Here is a 13,271-nt window from a genome sequence, read left to right as displayed (position 1 = left end):
TTGTTCTGGATCTTGTTGGGTAACAAACATTGTGGGTTGCGAATATTTGATCAAGACCACACATGCGAATTGAATATGATTTGGAGTTTCGAAATTTTCGTACTGAAACAAAAGTTTTGTTAAAATATGGAGCAATGTTCCCCGTCAATTCCTTAAGGTTTATGATGTTTGGGTTTCACTTCCATCACGGTCTCATGATGTTAGATCATAAACACAGACTTGTGATGTCTAGGTTTTGATTGGTTTGATCAAAGACCTCAAGGACAAATCTCTTCGAAAATTTAGATTGAAAGAATTGTTTGGTATAAAAAGATTGGTTAAGAATCAAAGTGTACCTCTGTTATAATGGACAAAATAGAAAACTCTTAACATTAATGAAAAGAGTAAGGTAGCTCATTTGACTGATGTGAATTTAAGCCTGATTGGGAAAAACCATTTGTATGAAAGATTCATTAAGGCTTTCAGTTTTCACACATCGTGTCTTGTTGAGGCTTTTGGTCTACATACAGCAGCATGCTTCTAGGGACATCCTAACTAGTTTTTAAAATAAAATTGATACCTTCCCGTAGAAACATATATCGATGACCTCTTCGCATTAAGCCCTGTACTAAACTCACAGCACACAATGTTTAAAGAACAAAGAAAACAAAACTATTTTTGTGATTTTTGAATTTTTCAAAATTAATAAAAAACATAACAAAATAAAATCTTTTTGGATTTTTAATTTTTCAAAAACAAACATGAATAAACACAAAATCTTTTTGAATTTTTGATTTTTCAAAATTAAAAACTACAAAATGAATCGCAAACCTAACCTTAGTTGTTATGATCGCAAATGTGAAAAGATGTGGATGTGAAGCCATGTGAAGCCTCTGGATGAACAGTAACATCTGAACAATTTTGACTCATAACTGCTGAACGACACTTTCATGCTTGAGTTTTTGGAATTGAATTCGCATCAATCATCCCCAACCCTGCTAAAATTCTAACAAATGATTTTTCGTCAAGAGGTTTTGTAAAAATATCAGCAAGTTGTTCAGTTGTTTTAACAAAATGAATTTCAATATTCCCATCTTCCACATGATTTTTGATAAAATGATATCGAAGAGCAATGTGTTTTGTCTTTGAATGTTGTAGTGGATTGTGACAAATGCGAATTGCACCTTGTGAATCACAATACAAGGGAATCTTTTTCATGTTTATTGCATAGTCACGAAGTTGAATCTGAATCCAAATATTTTGCGATGTGCAAGCAGCAGCATCAATATATTCATCCTCAGCAGTTGATATAGCCACACAAGTTTGTTTCTTCGATTGCCAACTCACCAACTTCCCATCCAATAGTTGACATCCACCACTCGTACTTTTCTATCCAAAGTACATCCTCCTAGATCAGAATCTAAAAAAGCTTGAATGAAAAACCCCGTTTTCGAAGGATACCAAAGTCCTAACGAAACTGTTCCCTTAAGATAGCGAAAAATATTTTTCACTGCAGTCAAATGAGGTTCTCTGGGATTATCTTGATATCTAGCACAATTGCAAACCGAAAACATAATATCAGGTCTACTTGCAGTTAAGTACAATAAAGAACCTATCATGCTTCGATAAAGTGTTAAATCAACAGCAGGAGCATCTAACAAAGGAGTTAGTCTTGTTCTTACTGCCATTGGTACTCTTAGTTTCATGCTATTGGTCATTCCAAACTTTTCAGGCAAGTTCTTCATATATTTTTCTTGATTGATTAAGATTCCATCCCTGTTCTGTCTTATATTCAATCCAAGAAAATTATTAATTTTTCCCATCATGCTCATTTCAAACTGACTTTTCATTAGATTTTCAAATTCATTTGACAAAGCTAGGTCAGTCGAGCCAAAAATAATATCATCAACATACATTTGAACAAGCATTAGATGATTCCCAACTTTCTTGCGAAATAATGTGGGGTCTACTGATCCTTGTTTAAATTTAGATTGTTTCAAGAAATTTGTAAGTGTTGCGTACCAGACTCTTGGTGCTTGTTTTAATCCATATACAACCTCATCTAGGATGTAAACATGATCAGGATGTTCATCATTTATAAACCCTGGTGGTTGTTCAACATACACTGTTTCTTCTAGTTCTCCATTTAAGAATGCACACTTAACATCCATTTGATAAACATCAAAGTCTTTGTGAGCTGCATAAGCTAAAAATATGCGAACTGCTTCAAGTCTTGAAACAGGTGCAAATGTTTCTTCATAGTCTATTCCTTCTTGTTGCGAATAACCTTTAACCACTAGTCTAGCTTTATTGCGAATAATATTGCCATCTTTGTCAATTTTATTTTTAAAAATCCATTTTAATCCGATAATTGAAACATTAGAAGGTTTAGAAATTAATCTCCAAACCTTGTTTCGTTCAAATTCAGCCAGTTCAGATTGCATAGCAACAACCCAATCTGAGTGTTCCATAGCATCCTTCACTGTCTTTGGCTCTATTTTCGAAATAAAGACATTAAACATATATAGTTCTTTGGTTCACATTCAGTACCTCATTCTTCGCACGAATTTGATCTCTTGTCAACACACCATCTTGTGGATTTCCAATTACCTGTTCTTTTGGATGATTTCTTGTCCATTTCTCAAGTTGTGGAAAATTATGATCAAATTCCAATGGTGCATCCTCATACATATCTTCAATTTCAGATCCTGCAACAGAAAAATTATCATTTAGTTCATGAAACTCATCATTTTCATCAAGATTAATTGTCTCTATTTCATCATGCTCCCCCTCAACATGATGTTCATCTTGATGCTCCCCCTCAAAATGATGTTCATGTTGATTCTGCGAATGCTCCCCCTCAACTTCATAATCTTGTTGATTTTGCGAATCCTCCCCCTCAACTTGATGATTCCTATTTTCATTCTCCCCCTCGAAAGTTGACTGATTGTCTGCATTGTTGACGATATGCTCCCCCTCCATATGAACATCAGACATACTTTCGCAAGATATTGACCTTGTAGTAATTGTTGAATCATCAGTATGTTTTGAGGATTCTGAGGTTTGATTATCAGGAGCATTATTTTCCGCTTCAATTGCCCTGTCTGATATTCCAAAAATTAAGTCGTAATCAAAATCATTTATTTCAGAATTATCAATTTGAGTATTTGAATCTACAAGTATTGATGTATTTTCAAATTTACTATCCGTTTGTTTAAGATAATAATCATAAAATGTTAAATTGAAAGTTTCTTCAACTTTTCTAGTTCTTTTGTTAAGTACTCTGTATGCAACTGAATTCTGCGAATATCCTAAGAATATGCCTTCATCAGCTTTAGCTTGGAACTTGGACAAATTATCTTTGAGATTCATTATAAAAGGCCTGCAACCAAAAACATGAAAGAATTTGACATTAGGTTTCCGATTATTGATTATTTCATAAGGAGTAACATTGAATCTTCGATGAATGAATGATCGATTCTGAGTAAAACATGCAGTGGAAACTGCTTCAGCCCAATGATATTGAGGTAGATTCGCATATGTTAACATGGTTCTGGCTGCTTCGCATAGAGATCGATTTCTTCTTTCAACAACACCATTTTGTTGCGGAGTATATGGTTATGAGAAATTATGCGAAATGCCTTTGCTTGTGAGAAAAGAATCAAGAGTTTGATTTTTAAACTCAGAACCATTATCACTTTTAATTTTGCGAACATTCTTTTTCAGACTAAGCTCAATCTTTTTGATAAAATCAATCATCGTCTGAGCAACTTCAGATTTTAACCTGAGAAAAAATACCCATGTGAATCGAGAAAAATCATCTACAATAACTAAAATGTACCGCTTTTTATTGATTGTAGCAATAGTCGACGGTCCACATAAGTCAATGTGAAGAAGTTCCAATGGTTCTACAATTTTTGAATCGATCACAATCGGATGACCTTTGCTATGTTGTTTTCCTTGTTCGCAAGCTGCACACAGAGAATCATTGTCAAATTTTAGTACAGGTAACCCTCTAACTAAATCTTCAGTGACAAGTTTGTTAATATTGTGAAAGTTCAAGTGTGACAATCTTCTATGCCAAAGCCAGCTGACATCATTAGATGCTTTTGATAGTAAACACACAACAGGTTTTCCCACAATTGGTGTAATGTCCAGTGTAAACATATCACCATATCTTTTGGATTTGAGAAGTACTTCATTTGAGTTCGCATTTGAAATGATACTTCCTTCTTCATTAAATACAACTTGGTTTCCAGTACCAACAACAAGTTGTGACACACTTATCAAATTATGTTGAAGTCCTTCAACATAAGCAACTTTGTTCACAGTGAATTGTCCATTTGTGACTTTCCCATAGCCTTTCACTTGACACTTGTGATTATTCCCAAATTTGACTACTCCTGCATTTTCCAGGCTTCTATAATCTCGCAAGTTTTCCTTTCTTCCAGTCATATGACAAGAGCAACCACTATCAATATACCATTTCGTATCATATTGCTCGTCACACATCACCTGCATTTATTGGAAAATTTTAGGAACCCAAGACTTGTTGGGTCCATCATTAGTAGAATGAAACAAATTCTTTGAATTTAAGAACCATGTTTTCACTTTGTTTGTGACAGAATCCATTATATCAACATCATCAGATCTAGATATTCAAATATAGTTGTTCATTAGTTTTGGATTTCCATTGATTGTAATCTCATCCTTCACAACATTCGCATTTTTAATAACTGGTTTCCATTTTTGAACCGGAACTTGCGAATTATGAGATGTTGAACTAATAGTGGAAGAGTTATTTGCGAACTTGACAAATGCATTCTTGATTTGTTGTTCTGAAAACTTCCCACTTTGGTATTTTCTTCCATTCCCTTCAAACCAACGATTGATCATACTTACATCAGATTTTCCTGTTGTATATGAAACTTTGGTCGGTTTTGAGACTGAAGGATTTGGAAAATTTGCATGTTTTGGTGAAAATTTCACTTTTGCTTGAGTTGAATTTTTCAAACTTGATGAAGTATTCGTGAATTTGCCAACATTTTGAAACTTTTGATTATTTACAAATTTTTGTGAATTCTCAAATTTTTGATTGTTGTTATATTTGCGAACATATGGAATTTTGTCAACATAATTTATTGGTTTATGAAAACTTGAATCTGATTGTTTATTTTTGCTTTGAAATTTTGATGATTTTGTTTTTGAAATTTGTTCTTTTTCTGCTCCTTGTTTGTCATTAGACACAACTTGCCAAAAAATTGCTTTTCTTGCTTTTCTTTTTGAAACATTATTTTCTGTTGAATAATTTCCATCCATCAATTTGAATTCATGAGAATTTAATTTTACTTCAGCCTTTGGTTTTTCAACTTTTTCAAAATCTTGATTTGCTTTTTCACCTTTAACCACCCATTTTTGTAATGACTTTTGTTTTTGAAACACATAAGGATTTTGAGTTAAATTGTTTTCTTCTGTGTTTTTATTTGCGAAAAAATCTTCAGTAGTTGACCTTAGATTATCTTTTTCAATCATTTTGTTGAAATCAGGATGAATTTTCTCAGCATTTCCAGTAGTGACAAAAACTTGGTTTGGAACAATGGTTTTATCAATGCATGCAAAATTTGTATATACCATAGTGTTGGTTTCCAAATAATGTGCGCCTTTGTTGTTTAAAATTTTGTCAAATTCTTTGGTATTCTCAAACACTTGATCAACCACAACTCGTGGAGGTATTTCATGTGAATCTTTCACTTCTTCTTTGTTTTCATCAGTATCATCAGATTTCCAGCTTTCAACTTCCACATTATCAAACTTACAATGTTGTGAAGTTGAAGGTTTATCGATTTCATCTTCTACTATCGAATCAACTATAATTTCTTTACCTTTGATCTTAGATGTGATATTAATGATTGACAATTGAGAACAATCAACCTCTTCTTCCTCTTCTATCTCACTGATTTCACTAACATTATCTGAATTGTCATCAATATCAGCATAATTGAATTGAGAGGCAAGAGTTGAAGTTTCTATTTTCTTTAAGATTTTCACTTGTTCACTCTTTGTCAAAATTTCATTGACAATGTTAACCAACTCATCAGCATTCAGAAATTCATCAATTTTGACAATACCATATGAATATCTATCATCAGGTATTTTGTCAAATTGAGCAATTGTACTTTCGCAATCATAAGAAACAACATCAACTTTTTCACGTTCATACTCAAGAAAAGGTAAAAGTTTCCTATGTTGCTCTTTGCTAATGTCAGAAGAATGATGTAAAGCAGTTAATTTTGCATACAATCGTTTGGCAGAATTACAATATATGTTCCTTTGTGCTAGCAACGACCTAACATCGTTTGTAAGATTATTCCTATCACAATATACATTTTTGATCTGCATTTCAAGTTTTTCTACTCTGCTCCTTTTTATTTCTAATTCTCTTCGTGTCTCACCTAGTTGCATATTTAATTTTTGAGCTTCAGTACTAGCAGACACAATAACATAATCAAAATAATCCACAGTATCATCAAATGAAATGATTTCAGCATCAGAAACAGATAATGGAATATTAAAAGATTCAAGTATTGCACGTACCTTGGTGGACATGGGTGATTTGTCCGTGGATTTGGATACGAAGCATCTCCCTGAAATGTCCTCTTCGCAATCTTCAAAACTTGCGAACATGGATCCATGTGTGGGATGCCTTATTTCTTCATCATCAGATCCTGATGACCAGATCTGATACGTTCCACTCTCTTCATCAGCAGATTCACCCTTCGCAACTAGAGACACTCCTTTTGTCTTAGCGCGCAACTCTTCAATATTTTCAGAATAGTATGCTTCATCTTTAACTTTTTCTTTCTTCTCTTCTTTCTTTCGCAACATGCAATTGGCTGCGAAGTGATTCGCACCATTGCAGTAGTGACAGTAAATTCCTGAGTCACCTTTCAGCTTTTTCACTTCTTTCGCATCTTTTTGTTTCTCTTCAGCTTTCTCCATTATCTTCTTCTCTTCTCCTCCAATTTTTGAGCCTCCACTTTTCGCATCACTAGCCTTTCCTTTTGGATTAAAAGGCTTTTTGAAAAACTTCTTAACTTTGTTGTTTGAGTAGAATGCGACATCTTCATCATCAGAGTTCATCAAAAATCCTTCATTATCTGAACCATCTTTTTCATTAACATCAACTTCTGATACCTTTGAAACAAGAGCCAAAGGACCTTCAATACTCTGTTTTGATTCTTCATAAATTTCTGAAACTTCACTTTCATGTCTTTTCAGCTGATTGTAGAGATCATTCAAATGAGTTGTATCAAAACTCTGTTGATTCTTAATCATCATGCTCACACTTCGCCATTCCTTGCGAAGGCCCATAATGAAAGTTAAATTGAACTCCATGAGAGACCTAGTGATTCCATACCTATTGCAGCGAAACATAAGCTCATTCAGATGATTATAGTAATTTTCAAGAGTTTCAACATCCTTTTGTCTGAATTCCTTCAGTTCAACTAGACATTGCTTCACAGAGTTGATCTTCATCTTTTCGCTACTTTGATACTTCTCTTTTAGAGTGTTCCAGATCTCCTTTGTTGTTTTACAACTACGAATGTAATTATAAACCACAGGAGGAAGAGCACCTCTTAGTTCCCTCATGCACCTCTTTTCATTATTCTTCAACCGTTTTTGTTGATCAACAACTTCAGCAGATGCAGTAGATGGTCCAATTGGTTGAAAATTAGCAGGAGCTTGCACTGTTCCATCGATACAATTCCAAAGTTCTTCATCAATTCCATTTAAGTAATCTTCCATTCTATCAGCCCACTGATCATAGTATTCTGAAATTAACATCGGAATTTTGGTTGAGGAACCAAGCAAGTGAGAGAAGGAAGTCATTGTATTCATGTTGAAGTTCGCCATTGATGAACACAGAAATTTTCAGAATGCTTGAAAAACTTGATAAATTTGAGAATTGATCAATTGAATTGATCACAAATCACTGATCGATTACTCGACTAAACAATTCAAAGACATAATCAATTCAAATCTGAAGATCAAATTTGATTTTCAAAACCAAAATGCGCGGAAAATTTTAAGTAAAGTTGCTACTCAAAAAGCAAATGATTCTAACATGAAAATCAGATCGATGCAGTTTGAATCCTGCTCTGATACCAATTGATGAGAATTCTTATCGAGATTTACGAAAGCAAATATGATTTGAGTGATTGAAAAGTAAGAACACGAAGAGTAAATATTAATCAGATCTTATATTGATGAAGACTGATTACCGAATAAGCAGAAAGGATATTTGCGTTTCAGAAAGTTATCCTCTACTTCTATCCTCAGTCCCTATTTATAGGGAACCCGAGTGTACAAAAAATATACTAAGTCTAAACAATACACTTCGCACAAAATTGACTTAGTAAAATAACATAAAGATGCGAAACTAAACAAATACACTATTCGACTTTTATAATTTTGCTTCTACAAATGCACTATTCGTCACTTCAGTTTGCCCACTAGTTTGTGGATGGTAAGATGTAGAGAATTGATGGGTTACCCCATATTTTCTTAACACTTTTTCTAATTGATCATTGGCAAAGTGAGTGCCCCGGTCACTAATAAGAGCTTTAAGAACTCCAAATCTTGAGAATAACTTTTTTAGAAAGCGCACCACCACCCGAGCATCATTAGTTGGTAAAGCTTGTGCCTCCGCCCATTTGTATACATAATCAACCGCCACCAAAATATATTTGTTCCCTTTTGACATTGGAAACGGTCCCATGAAAGCGATCCCCCATACATCAAATACTTTACACACTTGAATACTATGTTGGGGCATCTCGTTTCGGGATGATATGTTTCCCGCTCTTTGGCATGCATCACACCCTTTTGACATATTGGGTAGCATCTTTAAAAATTGTGGGCCAATAAAACCCAATATCAAATATCTTCTTAGCCGTGTAATGTGCTCCATGTTGTCCACCGGTGGGCCCACTATGGCAATGCTCCAAAATTTCTCGGCTTTCCTTCCTAAATACACATCTCCTTATTATCCCATCCGCACAGCTTCGGAAAAGATATGACTCGTCCCAAAAGTAGTATTTTATTTCTGAAAAGAATTTCTTCTTTTGTTGGTGGGTAAAATCTTTTGGGATATATTTGGTAGCTAAGTAATTAGCTATATCTGCAAACCATGGCTCCTCCCCCGTAGTCACTAAAAAGCACTCGTCCAGAAAGTCATCTCCAATTTTATCATCTTCCACTTCTTCCAAATGCGGGTTTTCTAGTCTTGATAAGTGGTCGGCAGCTACATTCTCCATTCCCTTTTTATCGCGTATTTCAATACAAAATTCTTGTAAAAGTAGGACCCATCGTATCAATCGGGGCTTTGCATCTTGTTTAGTAAAGAGATACTTCAGGGCAGAATGATAGTTAAAAACTATGGTTTTTGACAAAAATAAATATGAGTGAAATTTATCAAAGGCAAATACCATTGCTAATAGCTCCTTTTCTGTAGTAGTGTAGTTCTCTTATGTTGGGTTCAAGGTCTTACTTGCATAGTAGATAGGCTGAAAATGCTTATCAATTCTTTGCCCCAAAACAACTCCAACAGCAAAGTCACTAGCATCACACAGGAGTTCAAAGGAAGATTCCAATTTGGTGCTATCATAATAGGAGTAGTAGTTAATCTTTCCTTGAGTAGATAAAATGCTTCATGACATTATTTAGAGAAGTTGAATGGTGCATCATTCAAAAGTAGTTGAGTCAAGGGCCTTGTGATCTTCGAAAAGTCTTTAATAAAGCGCCTATAAAAACCCGCATGGCCTAGAAAACTTCTTACCCCCTTGACATTTGTTAGAGGTGGTAGTTTGGCTATAGTGTACACCTTTGCTCTATCCACCTCTATCCCCATTCTCGATACCTTGTGTCCTAGCACAATTCCTTCCTTTACCATAAAATGACACTTCTCCCAATTAAGGACAAGGTTGGTCTTCTCACATCTTGATAGCATTAAATCCAAGTTGGACAAACAATCTTTAAAGGAGGACCCGAAAACTAAGAAGTTACCCATGAAAACCTCCATAAATTTCTCGATCATGTCATGGAAGACGGCCATCATGAACCTTTGGAAAGTAGCTGGTGCATTGCATAACCCAAAGGGCATGCGTCTATATGTGAATGTTCCACTTGGGCATGTAAAAGTGGTCTTCTCTTGATCTTGTGGGTCGATTGGGATGTGAAAATACATCGAAAAACCATCGAGAAAACAATAGTATACATGCCCGGACAGCCTCTCGAGCATTTGATCAATGAATAGTAACAGAAAATGGTCCTTACATGTGACATCATTTAGTTTTCGATAATCGATGCAAACACGCCATCCGGTAACCGTTCTTGTGGGAATTAATTCATTATTTTCATTTTCCACTACCGTCATTCCTCCTTTCTTTGGTACAACTTGAACCGGACTCACCTAGGGGCTATCGGAAATCGAATAAATAATCCCGGCATCTAGTAATTTCACCACTTCCTTTTTCACAACTTCTTGCATGTTCGGGTTTAGTCTTCTTTGGCGTTGAAATACAGGTTTAGCCCCCTCTTCTAAGTTAATTTTTTGAGAACAATATGCTGGACTAATTCCTTTGATGTCGGTAATCTTCCATGCTATATCACCTTGCCTCTTCTTTAGTACATCTACAAGACTTTCTTTTTCATGTTTGCCAAATCAACAACTATAATTACTGGTTTTTGTTGGCCTTCTTCAAGAAATGCGTACTCCAAGTGATCTGGTAGTGATTTCAGCTCAATTTTCGTGTTCTGAATGGTGAACACGTCGAGTCTAGTGAGGGGACTCGTCGAGTCCTGGGCAGAATTTGTGATTAATCTGGGTTCTTCGTATGGACTCGGTGAGTAGATCCGGGCTACTCGGCGAGTAGGCTGTTCAGTGGTCTTTATTAATTCATTATAATAAGCTTCTTCCAACAGTCTCTCTATTTCCAGTAGTTCTCTTTCAGCATCAAGTTCTTCATCAAAGGTGATGGTGGACTTGTTTGGTTCTTCATTATTCCATTCCTCCATTAACTCATCCAACATATCAATCACAAATGCAGTGTCATCACTATTCCTAGCATGCTTCATGGCTTGATCAACCCTAAAAGTGACTGATTCATCTCCCACCCGTAGAGTATGTTTTGAATCTCGCATGTCAACTATAGCGCTTGCGGTGTTAAGGAAAGGTCTTCCAAGGATGATCGGGACTTGAGAATCCACTTCCATGTCTAAAATTATAAAGTCCGCGGGGAACACGAACTTATGAACCTTCACCAATAGATCTTCGCATATTCCTCTTGGGAATGTAACCATTTTATTTGCTAAGTGGATTGCCATTCGAATTGGCCTCGGATCCGAGAGATCTAATTTCTTGAAAAACGAATATGGCATGAGATTTACACTTGCTCCCGAATAAGCCAAAGCATGAATCGTGGCCAAATTCCCAAATTGGCAAGGCAATGTTAAGCTTCCCGGGTCACCTTTCTTCTTCGGTAATTTGTTCCACATGGCAGCTGAGCAATTCTCATTAAGAACCACTTCATTCACTTCTTCCATCTTCCTTCTAATGGTTAGAAGCTCCTTGAGGAATTTGGCGTATTTCGACATTTGTGCAACTGCTTCGATGAATGGTATATTAATTTGAAGAGCCTTTATGTGGTCTAGAAACTTCTGGTAGTCTTCTTCATTCTTTTCTTGCTTAGCTCAGGCTGGATATAGCAATGCAGGCTGACACGGCTTCGCAAGAGGCTGATTTTTCTGATTAGGCATCGGACTCGTCGAGTCCATATTCTGGACTCGGCGAGTAGGGTCTGGGTTCAGCTGATTTTGATTTTGGCTCTATTTTTCTGCATCCTCCTTTTGTAACTTCTTGGGATCTTCATTCTGAATAGGAGCTAGAGGAGTAATTATCTTCCCATTTCTAGTTGTCACAATATTTATATGTGCGCCTCGTGGGGTGTTTTCGGTTTTACTAGGAAGTTCTCCCGATGATCTTTGATTAATTTGTTGGGCAAGTTGCCCTAGCTGTGTCTCAGTTTTGTGGATAGATGCTTGTTGATTCCTAAGTATTGTTCTTGTCTCTTGTATTGTAGCATCATGATCATTGTGTCTTTTTCTGAAGCAGCTACAAATTTAGTAAGCATTTCCTCCAAGTTTGGTTTTCTTTCTTGCGTCGGCTCCTCTTTTTGGTAAAAACCTCTTCCTTTTTGTCTACACTTCTCCTCTTTAGCCTTCTTGTACTCATCATAAGGAATCCAATCCTTCTTGGGTTTTCGCCAATCATCATCATATTTGTCACCACTTGAATAGCACACTTGCACCTTCTTATTCCCGTTCTCGTCCAAGTCACAATCTTTAGTAAGATGAGGTCCATTGTAATTTTCACAACCCACCCAAATAGCATGTATTGTTTGATCCATTTTATCCATCCTCCTATCCATGTTTTTCAACATAGCCATAACCGCTGACAAATCTAATGAAGTTGCATAAGCTGATCCCCTCGTCACATCATTCCTTGGATTGTGGTATTCTCTAGAATGCTTAGAGAATTCTTCAATTAGTTTCTTTATCACTGGGGGTGCTTTCTTTGTGAGTGGACCTTGCGAGTCAAGTAATTTCCTTGTTGTAACATTCACTCCATCATAGAAAATGGAGACTTCTTGTTGACTATTAAGATCATGATGTGGGCAATTCCTTAATAAACTTTTGGATGTCTCCCAAGCTTCATAAAGTGATTCTCCAGCTTGTTTTTCAAAGTTGGATATGGCTTTTTTTAACTTAGATATCTCTGAGAGTGGGCAAAATTGATCAATAAACTCTTCTTTCGTCTTGGCCCATGTAGTGATGGATCTGGGGGGAAGTGACTTGAGCCAATCCTTTGCAGCACCCTTCAATGTAAGGGGAAGCATACGAAGCAGCTGAGTTTCGCGAGGCACGTTTGGAACATTAAAATAATCAGCTACATCATTGACTTCATCCAAGTGTTTGTAAGCATCTTCGTGGTCTTTTCCATAGAAGGGGATCTCTTTGAGTTGAGCAAGTATGTGACCCTTAAGCTCAAAATTGGCAGTTGCGGGAATTGCGGGTTGCACAAGTCCCTGGTCGGTATCATCTCGTATCCTCTTCTTCCATTCACCCATGGGGACTTCATAGATGTTTGCCATGATGTTGTCCAAGTCTCCTTCTTGATCGCTTTCCTCTTTGTATTTGGTTTCTTAGTCGTATTCAAATTCGGCTTCTTTTGG

The 13,271-nt window shown here is 36.0% G+C and overlaps 1 protein-coding gene and 1 non-coding gene across 2 annotated transcripts; one reads left to right on the top strand and one right to left on the bottom strand.

The window, feature by feature from the left end:
• Positions 1–10,671: 10,671 nt before the first annotated feature.
• LOC145068298 (uncharacterized) lies at positions 10,672–11,634 on the bottom strand. The gene has a single exon (XM_079015247.1). It carries the CDS (start codon positions 11,632–11,634, stop codon positions 10,672–10,674), a length of 963 nt encoding a protein of 320 aa, XP_078871373.1.
• A 1,065-nt stretch (positions 11,635–12,699) lies between these two features.
• Positions 12,700–12,806, top strand: LOC145071640 (small nucleolar RNA R71). The gene has a single exon (XR_013690647.1). It is a non-coding gene; the product is annotated as a small nucleolar RNA R71 (small nucleolar RNA).
• The last annotated feature ends 465 nt before the right edge of the window (positions 12,807–13,271 follow it).

This window comes from Lactuca serriola, chromosome 8 (genome assembly GCF_051521515.1).
Source record: "Lactuca serriola cultivar US96UC23 chromosome 8, Lser_US96UC23_V15, whole genome shotgun sequence".
NCBI lineage: Eukaryota > Viridiplantae > Streptophyta > Magnoliopsida > Asterales > Asteraceae > Lactuca > Lactuca serriola.
Note: the sequence above shows the minus strand (reverse complement) of the source record. Positions and strands in the feature narration are given on the sequence as shown.

Excerpts from the sequence above, each read along its gene's own strand:
- LOC145068298 (XM_079015247.1), bottom strand. The coding sequence starts at position 11,634 with ATGTCGAAATACGCCAAATTCCTCAAGGAGCTTCTAACCATTAGAAGG.